Raw genomic sequence first — 23,318 nt, forward strand, 5'->3', positions numbered from 1 at the left:
TTATAATAATTAATCTAATTAATTTCTTTGGATTAATTAAATTTAATTATTTATTATTAATAAAAATATCTAGAAATATATAAATCTAGATTTATTTAAAAAATCTAACTATTTTATCAAGCCAGTTATTATATCTATTTCAGACTTTAATTATTATATTATTTTAATAATAAATCTTAATAAATCAGACCGCCTTCTATATCAGAAAATTATAAATTAATTTAATTATTAATTTAAAAAATAAAAGAAAATTATCTCTGGACTAGTCTTTTTAAGTTTATTAATAAATTCTATATTAAATAAGCAAAATTAATATACTATACTTAATTTAAAAAGATCTTATTAAATTTTATAAGTTTTAAAAAAGAGAATTACTTCTATTAATTAATTCTATATAAAAAAAATTATTAATAAATATTATAAGCTGTAATTCTTAGAAATAAAGAATTCTATTAAGAATTATATAATTTAATAGAAGCTTATTTATTTAGAAGTAATAAAGCTAAAATTAAGTAAGATTACTAGTCTTATTTAAATAATCTATAACTTTCTTAAATTAGTTCAGAAAATAATAAACAATTTTATAATAATTTAATAATTAAAATTAATTAATAATAAAAATAATTAAAAAAAACTATCTGAGTTTCTTAAGATAATATAAAAAATATATAATTAGATTTATCTAAATTTTTAAATTAGATAATTTATTAAATTAGTTAGCAGTAATAATAGCAAAATCAGCTATATCTTTTTTTAAGATTTTTCAGATAATTCTAAATTAACTATTTTAATAACTATTTTAATAACTAAGTTAAAATAAACTTTCTAAAACAGCAAAATATTAATAAAAAAATAAAGATCTAAGAATCAGCCCTGTTTATATAAATTAGATAAGAATAATAAATTTTATAATTTTAATAATTATTTCTATATTAATAAGAAACTAAGAGATCCTGAATAAAAGTCTAAGATTAAAATCTTAAATTATTTTAGAGATACTTTTAGAAATAGTTCTAAACTAAGATATTTCTTTAAATAATACTATTAAATTTATTAAATACTGTCTTTATTTAATAAGAATAATAAAGCAACTATCAAAATAAAAAAGATTTTTTTAATAATAAGTTAATAAACTGTCTATTTAGAATAATTATTAATATTTTATTTATCTTAATAGACTTTTAATACTGCTTTAGATAACTATATCTATAATTTCTTAAATTTCTTTATTAATTATACTTCTATTATAAATAAAAATAGATTAGTAAGAATAAAAAATACTGCTTTAATTATTTAAAATTATAAAGAAATTATTTTTTATTTTATTTATTTAAATAGAAAAAATCTATATTTTAAACTTAAAAAAATAACTTATATTTCTTAATTTTATATAAATATTCTCTTAGTTATAAAAGCTGACAAAAAAAGACTATTTCTAAATAAAAAAAAATAGATTTCTTAAATAAACAGAAAATAAGCAGATAGAACTCTACTATATTAAATTAAGAAAATTAAAAAAATATATTATATTTAATAAGAATAAAAATCTAGTTCTACTATAATTATTACTATTAAATTAAATTAATTAACTGCTAAGATAAGTTAGTTAATTATCTTAGACTTATCAGTTCGCAGTCTTAAGCCAATTAAACTCTTAGAATATTAATATATAATATCTAAAATAGTCAAAGAATAATATAAAAAATTAGAATATTCTAATAAAAAAACTCTAAATTATCTAAGTAATTCAGTTCAAAAAATTAATATTATTAATTTCTTAAAATAGACTAGCTCAGATAAGCTAAGCTAAAATAAAAAATATTCTATATATAAAATTAACTAATTAGAAAGATAAATTTTAAGATAAAAATTTAAAAAAGAAAGTCAGATATTTAAATTAATTTATTAAAACTTAATTTATATAATAAATAAAATTAATAAACAAAGATATATCAGCTATTTTTATTATTTTTATTTAAAATTTTATCTAGAATAAGTTCTAACTTTCAAATCAAATATTTCAGAATTAATTATTAATATAATTTAATTAATTATTAATTAATTTAAAATAATATTTAAGAGATTTTATTCTGATCAGAACTAAAATCTTAATATTTTTCTAATCTAAACTAATATTAAAGATCTATTAATTAATTATTTATCAGTTTATTAGCTAGAGTAAAATCTATATATAAAAAAATTCAGAGCTCTAATTATTTTTAAAATAAAAAATTTATTAATTAATTCAGGACTTTTTATATTTTTATAATTTAAAATAATAGATTTAGCTATTTTTATTTTAAATAAAATATTAAATAAATAATTAAATTAAAAAATATTATATAAAATTATCTGAAAAAGTCTTTTATAATTATTTAAAAAACCAGATATTTTCTGTTTAAGAAAATATAAATTATATATTTATATCTGAATTAGTAACTTGCTTAAAAAAGATAAACTAGAACTTAGAGCTCTAATTAATTATCTAATTAATTATAAGATAATTAATATTTAATAGATCTGGATATCTATTTTTAAAAGAGTAATTTCAGCTTGTGATATTATTTTTAATAAAAGTTTAATTATAAATAATATACTGAATTAGAAAATCTATTAATAAAATAAAAAATAACTAAATTAGTTGATTTTATTTAATTAGAATAATTAGATATCTCTATTTCTAAAGAATCTAAAGAATCTAATATAAATAAGAATCTTTCTAATTCAGAAATATTAAAATAAATATCTGAATCTTTATTAAATAATTAATTAAAATAAGACCAGTTAATAATCTTAGATTAGTTAACTATTAAATTAAGCCAGTTGACAGTCTTAAGTAATTAGTTAAATATCTCAGTCAGACAAGATAATAATATAATTATAGAAGATTTATTATTTTTATTATCTAATTTATTTTCTTTACTGCCTCAGATTTTTATTAATAATTTAAATATTAATAAGCTGATTAATAAAACTAAGTTCTTAGATATTAAATTAATCAGAGATCTAAAATAGATCTGCTTAAAATTATCTGATTTTGATTTTAAAAAAACTAGACTTATTTTTTAAGTTATTTAAATAATAATTAATTATATTAATAAGAATAAAATTCTTTATATTAATTTCTTATTATTTTTATCTTTGTCTATTAACTAACAAGAAATAAAAAATTATATATTTTTAAGCTAATTTACTTAGACTGCCAAAACTGAAATTAATTAATTAGAAGCTCTAAATATTTAGAATATATATTTAATTTATAAAACTAATAGAGCTGAAGTATTACTATTAAAATAAGTATTTTTATATAAATTTAATAAAACTAATTATCTGACTAATTTTAAAGCCCGAATTTATATTAGAAATAATTTATAGATATTTGATTAATTAAAAATATATATTAACACTCTTATAACCAGATTTATATAAATTTTTTTAGCTCTAATTACTATATTTAATCTAGAAATTAATTAACTAAATATAATTATTATCTTTTTTAATAGTTTTATTAAGAAGAAAATCTATATAAATCTAATTTCTAAATTAAAAAATAAATAAATAGTTTTTCTATTATAAAAAGCTTTATATAAATTAAAATATTTATTATTTCTTTAATAAAATATTTTAAAACAGAGACTAATAGCTCTAGAGCTTAAGTTTATTTAAAAAGATTAATATATCTTTATTAATAAATTTATAATTTTAATAATTTTTATAAATAATATAATTTGTGTATTTTATAAATTAAATTATTAAAAATTTAATAAATTTAAGTAAGAATTAATAATATTATTTGAATTTAAAGATCTTAAAAAGATTAATTTATTTCTTAATATTTAAATCTTATATAATCACTCAAATAGAAAATTATAGATTTAATAATTAAACTATATTAATAAAATTATTAATAAGTTTAATTTAGAGTAAAGAAAAAGCTCTAAATTCTTATTTTTAAATAAGAAATTAGTAAAGAATTTATTTTATTAGATTACTACTAATTAAATTTATAAATTTTAATAGAAAATAGAATTAGTTTTATATTCTATAATTTAGACTAAATCTGATATTATTAAATTATATTAATTAATTTCAGAATATTTGATTAATTTAAATCCTAAATATTTTAGAGCTATAAATTATTTAATCTTTTATTTAAAAGAAATAAAAAATTTAACTATTAAATTTAGTTCTAGTCCTATTTTATTTTATATAGTCAGTGATATTAGTTTTACTAATAATCAAGATTATACTAGTTTAATAAGATATATTATTTATTTATTTAATAATTTTATTAATTAGTTAAGTAAGAAATAATATTATATAATTTTTTTAATTACTAAAGCTAAATTATTAGTTCTAATTATTATAATTAAATAATTTTTTTAATAAAAAAGATTTTTTAAATAAATAGAATTTAGCCCTAATTAATATTTCTTTATATTATATAATAATTATTAAACAGTTAAAATTCTTATTAATAAGAATTTTTTCTTTTAGACTAGTCTGAAATATATTAATATTATTAATTATTAGCTAAGATAAGAAGCTCTAAATAAAATAATTAATATTTAATAAATATCTATTAATAAAATATAAATAGATAGTCTAACTAAGTAGTTTCTTAATTAGAAATATACTTAATTTATTAAATAATTAAATATAATAATTTATTAAATTTTATTATTATTATTTTTTATTTTTAGTAATTTATTTACTTCAGTTTTTTCTAATATTTTATCTTATTAAAACTGTGGGAATATATTAATAATATAAGCAGACTAGTCAGTTTATTATCTAAGACTTGCTAGTTTACTGTCTAAGACTTATTAGTTTATAGTCTCAGACTAATTAGCTGTTTTAGATTATTAATTAGCAGATTAATAATTTTAAGTTCTATCTATCTTATAGTAGAGTAAGAGATCTTATTTTTATTAATTATTCTAGTCTTTATTTAATTATTAATTCTATTATTCTCGGCTCTGTTCTATTTATATAATTTTTATATAATTTTTATATAATTTTATATATTTTTATATATTTTTAATAGCCAATTAGCTATAAATATAAATAAAAAGATTTTTTAATTTTTAATTAATTTTTTAACAAGTTTTAATCAAGTTAAATCAGTTTTTAGTTTTTTTTTTATTTATCTAATTTTTAATTTTTTTTATTATTTTTTTTATCTTTCTCTTATCTTTCTTTTATCTTTATCTTACTTTTATCTTACTTTTATATCTAATTTATATAAGAAAATAAGAGTTCAGTAAAGTCTTTTTAAGAGATTAAAAAAAAGTTTTTATTTAATTATCTAATCTTTAATTTTTTTTATTTTTTACTTCTCTTATCTTTCTCTTACTTTCACCTTACTTTTGCACTCAATTTATATAAGAAAGTAAAAGTTCAATAAAGTCTTCTTAAGAAAAGTTCTTACTTCTTAAGAAAAGTTCTTATAATCTTTTAATTCTTTATAATATATATAATTTTAAGATTTAGAAAAAAAGAAAAGATCTGATTTAAGAAGCTTATTTTAGTTTAAATATTATTATAATTTATAAAAATCTAAGAAATAAAAAAAAGATTTAATAATATTTTTTAAAAATAAATTAAATAATTATAATTAATTTATAATTCTGAAGCTATTTTATAAATAATAAATATAAAAAAATAAAAATAGAAAATTTTATAAAAATAGTTTATTTTATTTTAAAATATAATTTTATATAAATATAATTTATTATATTTTAATATATAACTAATATATCTGCTATATTTTATTTATTTTAATAAATTTAATAAATAAAAATTTATATTTAAAATCCAGAATTATAAAATAGTTTCTTTTTTTAAATAAAATTATTTAAAATATAATAGACTAAAATAAAAATAAATATTTATAAAAAAAATTTATAAAAAGCTTTTATAAAATTTTTTATAAAAATTATAATATTATAATATAGATCTAATATATTCTATTTATTTTATTTATTTATTTTATTTATTTAATTTATTTAATCTATTTAATCTATTTAATTTATTTAATCTATTTTATTCTAATAATCTAACTATCTATAATTTCTTTAATTATTTATTTATTTCTAATTTTATTAATAGCTTTTTAAGCTATATTTTATTTATAAATCTAAAAATAACTTAACTCAGAAGAAATAATAAAATAAAAATAATATATTTATTTTTAATATTTTAATTAATAATTAATATATAGTTTTTCTAGTATTTTATATAATATAATTAAGATATATAATTAAAATAGAATAATAATTATATATTTTTATATATATTTCTTATTATAAGAATAATAATTTTATAAAAAGCTAAATTTTATTAATATAATTAGAATTTTCTTATTATTTTTAATAAATAATAATAAAAAAAATACTGATTTCTTTTTTAATTATATTTTTTTAATTTAAAAAGCTTTTTTTTATATATTTTTAGATAATAATAAAAATAGTTAAATTAATAATTATTTAATCTAAATATATCTTAATTATACTAGAGCTTAAAAAAATATAATAAATAAATCTTAATATTAAAAATAATTAAAATAATTAATTATCTAATTTTTAGCTATACTATAATTAGACATAAAATTTTTTTTAATCTAATTATAATCTGGCAGTTAGATATAAAAATTCTAATTAACCTAATCTGATCTGGCTGTTAGCCACTCTAATTTTAATTAATAATTAATATATAGTTGTTCTAGTATTTTATATAATATAATTAAGATATATAGCTAAAATAGAGTAATAATTATATATTTTTATATATATTTTTTATTATAAGAATAATAATTTTATAAAAAGCTGAATTTTATTAATATAACTAGAATTTTCTTATTATTTCTAATAGATAATAATAAAAAAAATATTAATTTTTTTTAATTATATTTTTTTAATTTAAAAAGCTTTTTTTTATATATTTTTAAATAATAGTATAGATAGCTAGATTAATAATTATTTAATCTAAATATATCTTAATTATACTAAAGCTTAAAAAGATATAGCAGATAAATCTTAATATTAAAAATAATTAAAATAATTAATTATCTGATTTTTAGCTATATTATAATCAGATATAAAAATTTTCTTAATCTAATTATAATCTGATGATTAGATATAGATATAAAAATTCTAATTAATCTGATCTGACCTGGCTATTAGCCACTCTAAATATAATTTAAATATTTTTATTTTTATTTTTTTCTTTATTAATTTCTTCTGTATTAATAGTTATTAAATTAGCTTAATCTAATCATTCCCCTAACAATTATTATCTTATTATATTATACTATATATAATAAAGTCCTGAGCTAATCTTCTTAGACTAGTATAATTATATATAAGTAAAATAGTAAGAGAATTATATAACTAAACTAGATCTATTAAAATTAGTTCTTAATTAAATAATATAAACTTTAGTTTATTAAAGTCTACTATAGAAATTAAATCTATAATTAATAATTATAAATAAATATATAAGACTATAATCTAGAAAAATTATTATTATTAAATTAAGAAATTAATATTATTTATAATTATTTATAGATCTCTAGAATTCTATATATATATTTAGATATATCTAAAAAAAGATAGGCTTTATTCTTATAAGTATATATATCCCGCGGATATCATCTCTTATAATTCTAATTATTTTAATCAAAAAAAATAATTATGTATTAAATAAAAAGAAATAATATAATATAATTAAATTTATAAATAAAACATAATTCTTTTATTTTTAGCTGAGTAAGCATATATTCTGATAATTTTTAAAAAGAATCTGTCAGTAGTTACTAGTTAGAAATTCTTAAGTGCTTATTTTATCAATATCATAACTCTAAAAAGTACTGTTTCTATCTTTTACTAGTGTTCTGCTTCTGTGTCTTAGGCTGTGTACAGGTGAAGCGTCCGGAAGCCCCTACACCCCTGAGAATCCACTTCAGTACAGAGTACCTACCACCTACAATACTCCGTACCCACCTAGTAGTCCTTTATTCATGCCGCGACGCCACGGAACTATGACTATCTACAGCACTGTAACTTCTCTTCCCAGCTACTAGTACCACAGCTACTTCTAGATGGATCGAATCACTTAAGCTACTTGTTGTGTGTATCCGCCTGGTTGCCCTGACTTTATTAACCTTTTCTACTTGTTAGGGAGCCTGACCAGCATGGCTCAGCACATCAAACAAAGGCGGTTAGATGCTCAACCCGAATGCGCGGATGCCATGTGTCTACCAGCATCAAAACGGGAGAAGGATTCTTGGAGCGGCTTCTGTGAGCTTGAATCAGAGCCTGTATGCCTCACAACCCACAGGGACTATCCACTTCCCTTGGCCTCTAGGTATCTAGCATGGCTGATGTCCCTTCTGTAGGCCCTTTTCAACGTCATGCTCCGAGAATTTGGAGTAAAGGGGGTCAAAGTTCAAGAAGTTATATCTCTGGATGAGGAAATGATGAGGTTTTTGAAGTGAGCTACTCGAACTTGAATTAATCATTGGCCTCCTAAGCAATTGAGTTCCTACAGCAAACCTGTCTATGGATTGATCTTTCTCTTCCGTTGGCGGGAGGACGATCCAGAGAAGCAAGAAGCGAGCTGTCCAGAGGGATTGTGGTTTGCCAATCAGGTCTGTTTGTTGCTCCTGCTTGTGGTCTGGCTGGAGATATTAGCACTGACCGCTCCGGATAGACCTCCAGCAATTCCTGTGCCAGTGTAGCCCTCTTGAATATCGTCAACAATATCCAGGGGATTGACCTCGGAGATAATCTGCAACACTTCAAAGACTTCACCATGCCATTTACGCCTGCGCTGAGAGGAGACGCAATAAGTAATTTTGAATTTGTGAAAAGAATACACAATTCATTTGCGAGGTAACTAAGTACATTACTCAGCGAGAGCTCTTGCCTTGACCTAATTGGGAAACAGGAAAATGGACATGCTTGGCTCGGATTACCAGCTCAAGACTGAGGCCGCGTTGAAGCGAAGTCGTTCAGCCAAGAATAAGAACGAGGAAGACAATACAGATGCGGGTTTTCACTTCATCGCTTTTGTTCCTGCCCTGGATAAACTCTGGAAGTTTGATGGTTTGGAACGCCAGCCCCAGTCCCTCGGTATGTAGGTCAGTGAAACTGTGCTTGTACCTGCTGACTGGGTTGATCCAAGGGCCTTGTGCATCCGGTGAGGATTGGCTGGATCTGGTAAAGCCCAACATCCGTGCCAGAATGCAGGCATATGAAGAAGACCAAATTGAATTTTCTATCCTAAGCCTCGCTAGGGATCCCCTCCCCGAGCTCGTTGGCCAATTGGCGACGAATGTAAAGTGTTTAGAGATCGTGCATGAACGCATCGGCTCATGCACACAGGAACCGATCAATATGGGCTCAGCTTTTGCAGCTCCAATGTCCCGGGATCTTATCATTGGGCCCAATGATTCCTACGCACTCACGAGGGAGATGGTTGACCAGGTGGCTATCCCGGACGCACAAGGGAACGAATACCTAACTTGCTCAATGGAAACGCTTGTACAGCACCGGCACATGTTGAGTCGTGTTCAGCAGGATCTCCGGGCATCGATCCGGGAGGAGCAACAGTCCCAACGGGCAGATGATGACTATGCGGAAGGCCGGAGGTATGATTACGGTCCAGCCGTCCGAACCTGGCTACGATTTTTGGCACGGAAGAGGGCCATCGAAGGCCTGTTGTGATGATGGCAAAGTCATGTGAAGGACAAGTGAATGATTGTATCAACGTTAGATGATAGAGTATGATGATCTTCCCGGTTGTCGGGTGATACATGCCGGTGCGTGACATGAAAAGGGAGGACGATGGATCGGCAACTATTGTCGAGATTCGTATTCTACTACTCCGTAGATACTACCTACTAGGAACCTCGTGGTGGGCCGATTGGATGGCAGTTGTCTACCTACTACGGAGTACTCCGTCCATACAGGTGGTAGGTCTGTGTATCTGTATCGACTCCGTAACTACTGGCGGCAGCTCTTAGTCAGTCAACTACTCCGTAGGTACTCCGTACTCCGTAAACTACTAACTAATTCAAAGTGTCGGTGACGTAGAAATTTAGAACGTCACCGCCTGGGGTCCTGTGCGCCGTGCTATTATTATTATTGTCGTTTCAGCACAAATCTGCCCGCAGAGCATAGTGGAATGAATACCTTATCCTGCCCTAAGGATACTACTGCTCCTCGGACTCTGACTGCTCCTTACTAACCGGCTTCAATAGGCTACTCGGGCAACCATAAAACATATTCCACGCGCCGCGGTCTTGTTGAGATCTAACATCCTCCCTTATCAATTTCCGACCCTTTTCGCCACGGGCGACGCAAAGCATCGCACACCGTCTAGTCTTCAGCCCACCATGTCTTCCATCGCGAATCAGGATGTCCCTGAAAAGACACCTGACGACTCTTCTAAATTGAAAACCTTTTTGTCTATCCTTCGAAAGTGCGTGAAACTCCGAGACAAGCTATATCTACCGACCTTCGCTGCTCCATACATCTCGGCCAGGCTGTGCTGATAGGATTGTGTGGCTTCCTCAGGTTCGTCGGTGTGGCCGACATCGCCTCTGTTCGTTTCTCCTTGCCGGCGCATCTCCTGGAGCCAACGCCCAACCTAGGTAGATCTTCCATGCTACATAGTGCTAAGAATCATCGCCAGCGGACAGCTAACTGGCATCATGACTTGCCCAGAATACTGGAACTACTTAGACAGACCGGAGGCCTTTGCAAGGTCAGCAAGGTAGTCTGCCCGTAAATGAGGCTTATTTTCTGACATGGGTGCCACAGCATCGGTCAATCGGACGATCCGCTGGGGCGGACGCTGGAAGTCTTGAGGTTCTGGTTCACCAAAGACTTGGTATTTTCTAATTCCGGGCTTCCATCTTACTGGGGAGAGAGCTTGCTAATTGGGTCACAGAAATATATCAAGGGCAAACCGTGCAAGCCGTATAATTCCACATTGGGGGAGTTCTTCAGGGTAGGTTTCAATAGGAAGGCTCACTTGTGTTTGCTATCACTGATGTACTAACCGACCTGAAACGTTAGTGTAGCTGGGAAGTAGACCATACGCTTCCAGAATTGCCCACGACTTCCCAGGCGAGCATAATAGACGCATCAGACGCGAGGAACACCATTGGGGAACGGCTCAAGATATGCTACTTGACAGAGCAGACCTCTCACCATCCACCGGTGTCGGCCTTCTTTATAGATTGTCCGGATCGGGGAGTCTCAGCTCGTGGATTTGACCAAATTAGTGCGAAGTTCACAGGCACCAGTATCCGAGTTGCTCCTGGCCAGCACAACCTAGGGATCTTTGTGAACCTTGAACATAGGGACCACGAAGAGTACCATCTGACTCACCCTGCGGCACACCTGGGTGGCCTGTTGAGGGGGGCCCTAGCCATATCAGTCTCGGACACTTGCTATATCACTTGTGCCAAAACTCGTATCAAGGTGATCCTGCAGTACCTGGAGGAGGGCTGGATTGGTCGGGCGCAAAACAAGGTAGAGGGTGTTGTATTTCGGTATGATCCGGATAAAGATGTGATTACAAGGATGAAAGACGTGCCCGAAGGCGATGTCCTTGTCAGGATTAGCGGTTCGTGGCATGGACAAGTCTTTTATACGTTGGCCGGTACAAGTGATCCTCGGGTTTTGATTGATGTCACCCCTCTTTTCCCTGTCGCAAAGAATCTACCCCCTGAGGAGAATCAACTCTCCAATGAATCTCGCAAATTCTGGGCCTCGGTCACTGAGGCGATACTCGACAAAAGATTTGGCCAGGCCACCAAGCTTAAGCAGGATATTGAGGAACGGCAACGCCAAAAAGCTGCGGAGCGTCAGAAGAAGAACGAGACGTGGCAACCGCGGTTCTTCACTGGCGCTGTTACACCTTTGGGGAGACCTGAGTTGACCAAAGAGGGCGTCCAGGCACTTGAAGGGGTGCGCAATGGTGATTACAAGTTAAAAGAAAGTGAAACGAAAGGTGCATAAGGGCATTTTTCTCTTTGGGCTTGTCAGTTGTACATGAACACAGTTGCTTGGTTCCGGCGTATGCGATCAGACACTGTTTTGGCAACATATATATAGGTAGAGGTATTCCTTTGGTCTTCCCAATTCTTTCTTGTTGATTATGCGGAGCTTACAGTTCTGTTTATGCCTATAGTATTTGGCGATTCTAGATCTCTTTTTCACTTACCAGTGAAGCTTTTAATACGAGTTGTTTGGCCGGGCTATTGATAAGTTTAAGAGTATCAGCATAAGGTATAGTGATTGCATTCCCAGCATACAGGCACTGATATACTTAAAAAGCACCCCAACATAGCATCACACTAAATAGAGCCCCATAGATTAGAAAAGCCTTTAACACCAGCCTTCCATGAGTAAGACAGCAGAATAAGCCAAACACCCTTAAGCCAGGACAGTATCCATGTCAATTTCACCCTTGTTTGCCTCCCAACACCGCTGAATTTGCATTAATGTATCGACATATAAACCAAAACCCGAGATACCGCTAGAAATAATAGGTCCGCCAGCCTAAGCATTTGTTGTCATAACCTTGTTGAACCCTGCGGTTATTGTTTTTGTTATTTCTTCATTCTTGTGAGGGAGAAGAGACAGCGCATAAGTGACATCATTCCATTGACGCTCTGTCTCGCATCTGGGAAGCCGAGCAGCCAGCTTGTCCGCCAATTGCCGAGCATGCTTTTCCTGCAAAGGGCAAACGAGGTTAAAATCTTGAGTCTAAGGGAAACTATATTAATGTTCAGGTCAAGGCTTACCTTCTCAACAAAGCCAATCAGAAACTTCACAATACGTCTCAACGAAGCTTCCTCGAGGGTTCGTTCTGCACTTAGAAGGCTGAACATGTCAACGAAATGGTTGTATACTGCATTGTCTTTGCTTGCCAGTTCAGTAAAGAACATGCGCGCTAAGTCAGCAATCCGCTTGTCTTCATCCTCAAGACATTTGGCCATTTCGCCCAGCTGTCCCTTGACTTTAACCTGGCCCGCTAATATGAGGAAAGTGAGCGTCATCAGACAGGTCCGCTTGACGGATGCATCGTTGTCGTTCAGTCGACAGTACAGAAAGTCTGTGTTTTCGTCTATAAGGTGATTGAAACAGACGGCCATGTCTCCTAGGGCGATTACGGCGTTGCTGCGAACAATCGGATCTTCGGAGCGCTCCATGATGGTTATCAAAAGGGGAAGGTTTTTTTCGCAGTAGTCAGCCGAGACACACATCAACTTAGCCATGCACAGAGTTGCTGCAGCCTGAAGGTTGCGATCGGCATAAATATTGCTATTTGCGCAAATCTCCGTGACCAACGGTCCAAAATTAGACAGGAGCGAGTTTTCCCCGTAAAGTAACTCTCGTTCTCGGATGTGTGCCATGGCATCGGTAAAGTCGTCTTCAGTCGTTCCACCGATGAGGTCAAGTTCATCATCCTCGGTTGGGTCGTTGCTTTTTTGGGCCGAGGAGTTGGCGACTTTGTTCTTCTCCTGTTCTGCCTTGCGGCGTTTGAAGTCAAGTTCACAGAGTTCTAGGTGAACGATCTGTTTTATTGCGATATGGCCAACAACAAAGAGCAGCTGAGAAATTGCAGCAGAAGATGCCTTTTGTCTTGCTCCATGGTCATCTGTCGAAGCTGTTCCGGGTCTTTGCTCTTCTTCGTCATCGGAGACTCTTGAAGAAGATCGTTGAATTTGTGATTGAAAGACAAAACGAGTTTTTCGTCTGAGAAGGTCCGAACATAGGACATCAGGATGCTTCGACAAGGCATAGATGGCACCGATGGCTTGCTCCGCTACGCCATACCACTCTTTACTCTCGGAAACTGTTTCAATTATGGCCGCAAGCTTAGTCAAAACAGCATGATCATTTGCAAGTTTAGGGATGCCAACGTCCTTAGACTTTGCTTGGCGACCTGGTACCATTCGTCGCAACGCAACGCATGTGTACTTTGCAAGCACAAGATCAGATCTGCCCAGACTTCCAAGTCCAATTCGCAACATTGTCTCAATCTCTCTTATGACTACCTCAGGATCTGCCAAAGCGAGCATGCCGAGAACAATAATGGCCCCTCGACGTTGCGTCCTCGAGATCTCTTTCTTTTGCACGCCATAGACTTGCCAGAGCTTTGCAACAACGGTGTCTGAGACATAGCCTGCCCTCATCATGGTGCTCAGTAGTTGCTCTAAACAAGTAAGTTCGGCAGGCGTTGACCCAAAAGTCAGACTGATCATGTTTCGGGCAATGTAATTTGCGGCATCATTAGGGCTAAAAGAATCGGGGGCTTCAAAGAAAAGTCCTTTGTAACAGTCGATCAAGTGGGTTTGGACTCCCTTGCCTTCATCACTATTACCTTTAGTCCAAATCAGCCGGAGCATTCGCCGTATTCCACTACGGGAAGTCTCAACCTTGTATGCATCAAGCACGACAAAATAGTCCATAGCCTCAATGGCTTCACTCTTGTTCCTTGAGGACAAGAGCTGGGCGACTATCTCAGAAGAAGAATGAAGGACATCAATGAATCGAAGGGCTTCATTGTAGTATTTCCTTGTTAGCTGGAGCCGTGCCAGCAGCTCGGATGTGGCGGCTTGTTCGGCGGCTTTTTTCATGGCCACGATCTTCTCTTCTTCCGTTAACCCTGTGGCCTTAGACGGAGATTCATCCGGCATTTGAGTAGCATCGTCTAACAATTCACTGTCAACATGTGATGCATCTGCGCCACCAAAACCAGGCGTTTCAGGTGGTCTCAGTGCATTAAGTTCAGAATCAACGGCATCGAGTCTCTCCGTCCATTCTTTATGCGAGAGTTGCCCACCATGCATGACACTGAACGGATGGGTCGAGACTAGTTTCGAAAGTAATCTGATGGCGTTCCGCCGCACATTACTGCTTTTGTCTTCCAAGCTCCTTGCTGCTAACTCGGCTACGGCTTGCCGTCTCTTTGGAAATTTTTGTTCCAGTTCACAGATCCTCATGTACACCTGGATTGCTCTGCATCGACAGTAAGGATTGATATCAAGGAAGCGCTCCTCGAGCACATCGAAGAATGCGTTTATCTGTGTTTTGTAGTTATCACTTCGCTCCTCTTGCCGGCTAAGATCCGAGATTAGATTTCCGCAAACTTCGACAACGGCGCATCGAAGAGTATATGACTATCAAAAGCGTCAGATTCTACTGGGGTAGGGGACGGATGAATCCGGGATCGTATACTTACCTCGCTGTCCAATTGTTTGGCCAAGAGTGTCATTTGTTTTATAATAAGTCGTGGGGCCAGTTCTGAAAGTTTCACAATGAAGGCCGACACCGACTTAGGCCCCCGGGTATCATTAGAATTGAATTCCTTGTTCCCAAGCTCCCTATGACATGTTAGCGGCGACCTGGCTATTTATGTGCAAAACCTTTCTTCGTACTTGAGAATCTCATCTGAAAGTTGAGGGTAGTCATATTGTTCTGCCAAAATATGTAAGAACTCTGCCATGGGTTCCGACAGATGCTCGAAGTATGTCAAGCTCTGTACGATAGAAGTCTGGGCTCCTAAATCGCAAGTTAGTCGTATATCACGAAAGTAGATTCCCGAGGGCTTACCGAATGCATGCCCGTGATGCTTTACTGCGATACACAGAACCTTGAATGCATGCATCCGAATACTCATACTCTTCACACGCTGCTCACTTTCAAGAATGAGGTAAATCGAACGAGTAAAGAGGTTTATGAACGTGTCGCGATCTGAAGTTGTCAAAAAGATCCTGCTGAGCTTGAGTTTCATGACTTTGCACATAGTTTCCATTGAAATCTGTATTTGCGTTGTCCAGTCCCAGTGGCCATCCTTAACGCTCGATTTCGATCTGGCTGACTTCCCAACGCCTCTGCGAGCGGGTGCTGTCTCGGCGGGCTTTTCTGCGGCCTTGACTTCTACAGCACTGAGGGCCCACTGCAAAAGGAAGCCGTACATCTCGAGTAACTGCTTGTGTTGCTGCATGCCATCCTGCTCGTCGGACTCGAGGTCTCCATGGATTATGTCCGCTTCTACTGATAAGCCAGAAACAACTAGATCAAGAAGTTTGCTCAGACTTCGTGTAGGAAAGAACGAAGAGTATCTGCAAAGGGCCGGGCGTTTAGAAATAGAGGATTATGATGTTTTGGGGGGGAGGGGCGTACTTTAACAGGAATTGCAAAGAATCAAAAAAGGACGACCGAGTCAGTCCTTCGGGATTCTCTGCAACTGCATCAACAATCAAGTTCAATATATTGTCGATCAGAGCAGTCGTCAGTTGATCCGGTTCGGTTTCGCCATCTAGCAGCTCCGGGTCTGCATCTGGGGTAGGCACAGAGGCCGGGTCGCTCAAGTAGTACTTCAAAGATTCGTTGATGTCGAATTTAATGCGGTCCTCCATGATGAGCCACGGCGAGGGATGTCCTCGAAGGACTTGAGATATCCAGAAGACAAGGTGGTGGAAGGGGACTTCAAAAAGCGGGTGTGGGAGGGGGGGGATTGGAGGGGAAAGAAAGCCAAGCAAAAGAGTGGCAGCATGCGAGAGGGCTTCATTTGTTTGTATCTTTCCTTTTCGGTGGTTGTGATGATGGTACCGGGCTGCGTACCAGTAAAGTAAATTACATGAACAATACATTGTGTATCTACACTACCTGCGGAGTACTACTAGTAGTATATAGTGCACGCAGGCTGTTCTATGTACCTAAGTAGTACTAGTACCTACCTACCTAGTTAGTATCTACTACCTTACACTGCCGCCACAGGTCCACAAAGGTACTAACCAGTAAATATTAGGTATCATTACATACCTAAGTATCAATGGAAGTGATTTTACATGGTTACTGCCCCGGAGCCTGTCTCCCGCCGCAACACTCTAGAGTACAAGATTGGATACTTACGGAGTACACACTCTCCGCACATCCACGATCTCTTCCCATACGCGTGCACGCGACGTGATGTCTCACTGAACAAGCCACTTCTAGCGTTCTTAAATTCCTTCTTATGATTTTATACAGCTCCCTTGACGGTGAACAGTGCCAGCCAATATCCGGCTAGTACTGGCAGACTCATTAGTCACCCATCATTGAATCAGACTGTTTCTTTTTGACGATTCGTCAGGCCATCGGGCGCAATGTCCACACTTGAAGCAGCTCCTGCTGGCATCTTATATGTACAGAAGTTGGGATTTGCGAAACCAGGTCCTAAATATGCCAGGGAGGACAGTGCTGCAACCGACAGTGACAACTCACTAGGCCAGGCGATGGAAGAGAGCGAGTATGAAGAGGATGAGCCCCGGGACGATGAGGATGTTGATGATTCTGTGAAAGAAGATATGAAAAAACTTGAAGATACATTTCCTGGCATTTCTATTCGTTTTCGGCTGGTCAACAGAATTGGAGAAGGTACAGTGCAATTGTCTCCTTGCCCCGGGTTCCTCCTTTAGCTCACAGTCCCTGCCTGCTTGGTCCAATCGACTAATTAGCTGTTTCAAACATATAGGGACCTTCTCTACTGTTTACAAAGCAGAAGATATTTTGTACGATCAATACAAAAACGACTGGGATACGTTTCAGAGTACCCTGGTAGACAACTGGGCAAACCCTCCGGCCAAGAGACGCCGAGTAGAGGGCGAAACCGGCCGCTCAATCTCCATTAAACGACGAAAGCCAAGATACGTCGCGCTAAAGAAGATCTACGTGACAAGTAGTCCCCATCGCATCCAAAATGAACTTGAATTACTGCATGATCTTCGTGGCTGTCGATCAGTTTGCCCGTTAATCACAGCTTTCCGCTATCAGGACCAGGTCGTGGCCGTTCTGCCTTTCTTCCCCCATACAGACTTTCGCATTCAATACCGGACCTTCATGGTTGCTGATATGCGACATTATTTTCGGTCTTTGTTTACTGCACTGCACTCGGTTCATAAGCATAACATCCTCCACCGGGATATAAAACCTACGTAAGGAAACCTATAACCTGCTCGCAATGATGGTCTTGATCATATACTAACACGTGCATAACTCTCACAGTAATTTTCTCTATAACCCTGATCTTCGAGAGGGCGTATTAGTCGACTTTGGTCTTGCAGAGGTGAGCTAAGACCCCTTTCTCCGGCGATTTCTAGGCAGTTTAAACTAAAGTCAATAGCGAGAGGGATCTGAATACACGGGTACCTGTCTGTGTGCCAATCCAAGTTACATACGGCGGAGTAAATTTCTACAGAGCTACCATTACTCACAATGTTCAACAACAGCGTCAACCGGATATCCTAAGACGGATTCACGGCCATCAAGGCGCGCTAACAGAGCAGGGACAAGAGGGTTTCGTGCACCCGAGGTCCTTTTTAAGTGCACCTCCCAGACTACAAAGATAGATATGTGGTCTGCCGGTGTTATTCTTCTGACTTTGCTTGGGCGCCGATTTCCGTTCTTCAACTCGGCTGATGATGTTGATGCTATGATTGAAATGGCAAGCATCTTCGGCACGCGACGTATGAAAATCGCAGCGGCTATGCATGGACAAGTATTCGAAACCAACATACCAACCATTGGGGAAAAGGGGTACAGTTGGGAGAAGCTTGTGAAATGGGCTAGTTGCGTGGAAGAGCTGACTGAGAGTGAGAAACAAGCTACTCGTCTCCTGGCTGGCCTCATGGAACTGGATCCATATAAACGTTTAAGTGCTAGGGAAGCCTTACAACATGAGTTTTTCACTGACCCCATCGACCACGATGTGGAATGGGGAGGGAACCCCGAAGACAGCGCAGACACAGGGGAGGATGGAGAAGACAAGGAAGATGAAGAAGCCGATGAAGTAGCAATGGTATAGAGCCCTTGGTGTAATTTATGATTATGACGCGATAGAACCACAAAAGGCCGGGCATTGATCACCCGCTATTGACAATAGTAAATACCCATCTGGTTTATACACCTATTGGCCGGACAATCAATACTTAGCGTCTAAAGTCTGTCCAAAAATCCACACAAGCGGGGGGTCGGTACAAAGTGAGAAATGGTATGGAGGGGCCAGATTGGATAATAGGAGAAAGAACAAGAGCGATAAGGTGTATTCTCAATCAAGGCAAGAAGACGCGTTCCCAGATAGACTGGTGACATTTGTGGGTCCTTTGTTCATGATTAGATATAGATGAAGAGTACCCATGTATAGATAGATAGATAGATAGATATATATATACTTACGTATATATAAAATTCGAGAACTAACACCCCGGATTTAGCCAGCCTCCCCGAAATCAGCGTGCCCAGTTTGTTCAGCATGCTGGGTGGCACCCTTTTCGCCGATGAATGTCCGACCACATACGTTGCAGTGGAGATGAAACGAGGCCGTGTCGGTGTAGTAATGCTTGTTCTGCAAAACCTGACAAAGCTCCAGCGACTTCTCAAGCACTATCGGGTCTTGCGCATCGAAGACCATGGTGTCAAACTCAGGAGGGGCATCGGTGCGTGTGAAAGGAGAACTCGAAGGCGACAAGGCAATTGCATCGTAGTGAATTCCTGAATAGACAAGGATACATCGTAATGGGCGGCCCTCGTTAAATCGATCGACCCGGAGGGTCTGCACATCTATCGAACATATTTCAATATCGAAATGCTTGCTCAAAATGCTTAGTTCAATACCGCCACCCCACGAGTCCTCATTCTGGATCCAGCGGCAGTAGTCGTCGGGCTTCTTCTCAAGCACTGCCTCAGAATAAAGATCTGGGTTGGCCTGGATAGCCTGTGCGACGACAGATCGCAACTCTGTCATGACATCCACACCCCCCATATTCGCACTGCTCACTGCACGGAACAAGCAGGAGTTGTCATCAGGCATAATACGGAGAACGAAAGTGCCGCTATGCTGGGGGGAAGCAACCTCTGGCGGGTCATCGGGGGACCTTTTCCCGACGTGTGAGTTCTGGGACAGTGGTTTCTTCGTCGTTGGAGGTTCGTCGCTGTTGCTGCTTACTGCTTGAATCAAGTCTTCTTTCTTGCTGACGATGAGTTGTTCCCCGTTCAAGATGACCCCGAGATCTACAATCCTCTGGTCCGATAGAAACCCCTCCAGCAGCAATGGCTTGATATTGGGATATCCATACTTCACATCATAAGTGGCTAGCCCTGTTTTCTCTGCGATCTGACTGCGAAGGTCATCAATTGTCGCGTCGTCATCCAACGTGACCATGGTCTGTCCCCCGGGACCACGGATCCGGATCCTCATCCTCCGTGACGTAGCCGGAGGGGATTGGGAACTAGAGCTGATGGATGGTGTTCGAGTCGGAGAAGGATCCGGGAGAACTGGCAAGCAAACGGACGTGGGTGGCTGCAGGTGCCGATGGTAAGATAAAGTACAAGGTACTGGGCGGGGATGGATGACGACGATTGACCAGCAGTTAATTGAGGCGCTTAAACAATTGTAGTACCATGATAACCGACCCCTACGCGGCTTACCGCTCTGAGATCGCCCGTAGGGCGATCCCAACGCCTTAACAGAGTTGATATATTAATATTATCTTTCTTAAAAAATTAATTATTTTATTAAGTTATATTTTTTAAAGCTATTATAATATTTATAGATTATTATAAAATTAAGAATTAAATCTAATAGATTATTTATATATTAAAATATATTCAGAAATTTAATATTATATAATTTATATAAAAATATAAAATATTAATATTTAGATTCTGTGCCAGATTAAAAAACAGAGTTTTTTATAATAATTAAAAATATTTTTATTAAAAATTTAATAAAATTTATAATCTTATTTTATTATACTATATTTAATTACTTAATAAATAATTTATTTTAATTTAATTAAAAATAATTATTTTAATTATAAGTAATATATTTAAGAAAATTTATATTAATTTAATTAATTTAATTTTTATAATTAGTGAGAGATAATTCTTTAAATAATTTAAAAAATATCTTAAATATAAAAAAAAATATATTTAAATTATATATATTAATAAAAAGTAGACTTATAATTTAGAGATACTTAAAAATTAATTTTAAAAATATAAAAAGATTATATTAAAATATAGAATTATTTTAAATAATATATAAAATTTTAATAAAACAGACTTTTAAATAAATATTAAAAAAATATTAAAAAAATTAATAAATGATTACTTAAATTTTTAAATAGTATTATTATATTAAAAATAATATAAATAAAAAATATATAATTATTATAAAAATAATTAATATAATTAAAGAGATCTTATTTTTTTTATTTTAATATTAGAAAAGTATATCTTAAAGAATTAATTTAATTATATTAAAACTAATTTATATATTAGAGTTACTAAATTAGATTATATAATAATTAATAAATAAAATAATATTTTAATAGATTTAATATTTTAATTTTATTATAAAATAATTAATTAAAAAAATATTAACTTTTAATTTATAATAATTATAGATTTTATATAATATATAAATTTATAAAATATTATAAAAAAAATAAAATTATTTTTTTTATCTTAATTTTTTATTTAAGCTATATTTTATAATTTTTAGATATTAGAATTTTTTATATTTATAAATATTAATATAATAAAATAATTATTATAATTATTTAGATTAATTATAAAAATTTTATTAAAAAAGATTTTCTAGCAGTATTTATCTCTATTTAAATTAAAATATTTAAATATTAGATTATATAATATATATTTTATTTAATAAAATTAATTTCTTATAATTTTAAAATAAGTATTTAAAAAATAATAGAAAAATAGTTTTATATTTTATTTAATAATAATATTAATAATTCTAATAATTTTTTATAATAATATTTTAATAATTTTAAAATAATTTAAAGCTATTATTAATTATCTTTCTTATTTAAAGAAACTTAGCTTAAATTATAAATATTATTTAAATATATTAATTAAAAAATATATAATATAAATATATTTTATTAATATTTTAAAATAAAATTTAGATTAATCTACAGCTATAGTTTTTATTTAATTTAATTAAAAAAAGATTTTTAAATATTATTTATAAATAAATAAAATTATTAGTAGTAATAATTTTATTAGAATTTAGAATTAATTAAATTAAAAAAAAATATAATATTATTAAAAAAAGACTTACTTATATATAAAATAAAAGAAGATTATAATTAAATTATATTAATATATATTAAATTAAGAATTAATTATATAATAAATCTAAATATCTAGAAAATTAGAATAATTATTAAGCTTTATTTTTATATAAAAAATATCTAGTTTTATTAAAATTTAAAGAATTAATAATTATTTAAAGAATTATATCTCTTATTTAATTATATTAATATATCAACTCTGTTAAGGTGTTGGGATCACTCTACAGGCAATCTCGGAGCAGTAAGCCGTGTAGGGGTCGGTTAGTTGAGTAGTGTACCTATCTAGCTATTGAAAGGGCGGACCGGGCTCGGTCGTCAAACAACAATACACACTAGTAACCTCCCCTCCCATAGTGTACCTAAGTATCTACTAGGTAGTTACTCTGTACTACCTAGGTACAGGTAGCGCTATGTCCTTTAGATTACCGGTTTACTAGTAGTACCAAGGTAGTATGACATAAGTAAGGTAGTTAGTAGAGACCTTCTGCAACAGTCATTTATTATTAATATTTTAATTCAAAATTAGATATAGCAGCCCGCCTCTAGTACTTAACTATAGAGTTATTTAAAAAATATTTATAACTAATTAATCTGCTTAATAAAATAAAAATCTTGCTATTTAATAACTTTAGATAATATATTCTAGTTATATATATATAAGTTCTAAAGAGCCCTCTAAAATAGTCTGTTTTAATTACTTTACTGCTCTATATTACTTTATCAAGATCTCTGTCTGATCTTTATATATACTTGTTTATTATATTCATCTATTATACTTGTCTATTATACTTGTCTATTATACTTATTTATTATACTTCATAGGGGCCCGGAGGCGTGTGTATAGAGGGTCACAGCATAGTTCAGTAAAAGTCAAAGATAGTAGCTTACTATTATTTATATATATCTAATAATTTATTATACTTACTGATTATTTTATAATAGTTATTAAACTATTATTTATAATAATAATTAGATTATATTATAATTATAAAATAATTATTTATTATTATTTATATATAATAATGATTACTAATAATATAATCTTACTTAAACTAGATAATTATATATAAATATAATATTAGCAGATATTAAAGAAAATATAATTAATAAAAAAATAATAATATAAAATTTTATGAAGAAAATATATAATATA

The 23,318-nt window shown here is 32.3% G+C and overlaps 5 protein-coding genes across 5 annotated transcripts; 3 read left to right on the forward strand and 2 right to left on the reverse strand.

The window, feature by feature from the left end:
- The first annotated feature begins 8,000 nt into the window (after positions 1–8,000).
- Positions 8,001–9,835, forward strand: BO70DRAFT_346712 (ubiquitin C-terminal hydrolase 37). The gene is made up of 6 exons (XM_025541559.1): positions 8,001–8,320; positions 8,399–8,493; positions 8,551–8,650; positions 8,713–8,894; positions 8,950–9,134; positions 9,187–9,835. Exons 1-6 carry the CDS (start codon positions 8,195–8,197, stop codon positions 9,726–9,728), a joined length of 1,230 nt encoding a protein of 409 aa, XP_025394414.1. The 5' UTR covers positions 8,001–8,194; the 3' UTR covers positions 9,729–9,835.
- A 564-nt stretch (positions 9,836–10,399) lies between these two features.
- On the forward strand, positions 10,400–12,393 carry BO70DRAFT_433475 (putative oxysterol binding protein (Orp8); the record flags this gene model as incomplete). The annotated part of the gene is made up of 6 exons (XM_025548410.1): positions 10,400–10,485; positions 10,581–10,657; positions 10,731–10,770; positions 10,827–10,896; positions 10,957–11,016; positions 11,085–12,393. 6 exons carry the CDS (start codon positions 10,400–10,402, stop codon positions 12,030–12,032), a joined length of 1,281 nt encoding a protein of 426 aa, XP_025394415.1. The 3' UTR covers positions 12,033–12,393.
- On the reverse strand, positions 12,308–16,541 carry BO70DRAFT_366849 (condensin subunit YCS4). The gene is made up of 6 exons (XM_025544447.1): positions 16,209–16,541; positions 15,636–16,147; positions 15,461–15,584; positions 15,265–15,406; positions 12,821–15,202; positions 12,308–12,749 (listed from the first exon to the last, which is right to left on the reverse strand). Exons 1-6 carry the CDS (start codon positions 16,442–16,444, stop codon positions 12,576–12,578), a joined length of 3,570 nt encoding a protein of 1,189 aa, XP_025394416.1. The 5' UTR covers positions 16,445–16,541; the 3' UTR covers positions 12,308–12,575.
- Positions 16,542–16,836: 295 nt separating this feature from the next.
- Positions 16,837–18,983, forward strand: BO70DRAFT_325035 (serine/threonine protein kinase CDC7). The gene is made up of 4 exons (XM_025540630.1): positions 16,837–17,444; positions 17,542–18,001; positions 18,072–18,132; positions 18,190–18,983. Exons 1-4 carry the CDS (start codon positions 17,174–17,176, stop codon positions 18,868–18,870), a joined length of 1,473 nt encoding a protein of 490 aa, XP_025394417.1. The 5' UTR covers positions 16,837–17,173; the 3' UTR covers positions 18,871–18,983.
- Positions 18,867–20,475, reverse strand: BO70DRAFT_325037 (ubiquitin-specific protease OTU1). Its single transcript, XM_025540631.1, has 2 exons — positions 19,242–20,475; positions 18,867–19,166 (listed from the first exon to the last, which is right to left on the reverse strand). The coding sequence occupies exon 1, from the start codon at positions 20,260–20,262 to the stop codon at positions 19,276–19,278; it is 987 nt and encodes a 328-aa protein (XP_025394418.1). The 5' UTR covers positions 20,263–20,475; the 3' UTR covers positions 18,867–19,166; positions 19,242–19,275.
- Positions 20,476–23,318: the final 2,843 nt, after the last annotated feature.

The sequence above is a fragment of the Aspergillus heteromorphus genome (genome assembly GCF_003184545.1).
Source record: "Aspergillus heteromorphus CBS 117.55 chromosome Unknown BO70scaffold_54, whole genome shotgun sequence".
Taxonomy (NCBI): Eukaryota; Fungi; Ascomycota; class Eurotiomycetes; order Eurotiales; family Aspergillaceae; genus Aspergillus; species Aspergillus heteromorphus.

Coding starts and splice junctions, on each gene's coding strand:
- BO70DRAFT_366849 (XM_025544447.1), bottom strand. CDS start 16,444: ATGGAGGACCGCATTAAATTCGACATCAACGAATCTTTGAAGTACTAC. Junction 16,148..16,208: donor TCTTTGCAATTCCTGTTAAA/GTACGCCCCTCC, acceptor GGCCCTTTGCAG/ATACTCTTCGTTCTTTCCTA. Junction 12,750..12,820: donor TGATTGGCTTTGTTGAGAAG/GTAAGCCTTGAC, acceptor TGCCCTTTGCAG/GAAAAGCATGCTCGGCAATT.
- BO70DRAFT_346712 (XM_025541559.1), top strand. CDS start 8,195: ATGGCTCAGCACATCAAACAAAGGCGGTTAGATGCTCAACCCGAATGC. Junction 8,494..8,550: donor GAAATGATGAGGTTTTTGAA/GTGAGCTACTCG, acceptor GAGTTCCTACAG/CAAACCTGTCTATGGATTGA. Junction 8,651..8,712: donor GATTGTGGTTTGCCAATCAG/GTCTGTTTGTTG, acceptor CGCTCCGGATAG/ACCTCCAGCAATTCCTGTGC.
- BO70DRAFT_325035 (XM_025540630.1), top strand. CDS start 17,174: ATGTCCACACTTGAAGCAGCTCCTGCTGGCATCTTATATGTACAGAAG. Junction 17,445..17,541: donor GGTCAACAGAATTGGAGAAG/GTACAGTGCAAT, acceptor TCAAACATATAG/GGACCTTCTCTACTGTTTAC. Junction 18,002..18,071: donor CACCGGGATATAAAACCTAC/GTAAGGAAACCT, acceptor TAACTCTCACAG/TAATTTTCTCTATAACCCTG.
- BO70DRAFT_325037 (XM_025540631.1), bottom strand. CDS start 20,262: ATGAGGATCCGGATCCGTGGTCCCGGGGGACAGACCATGGTCACGTTG.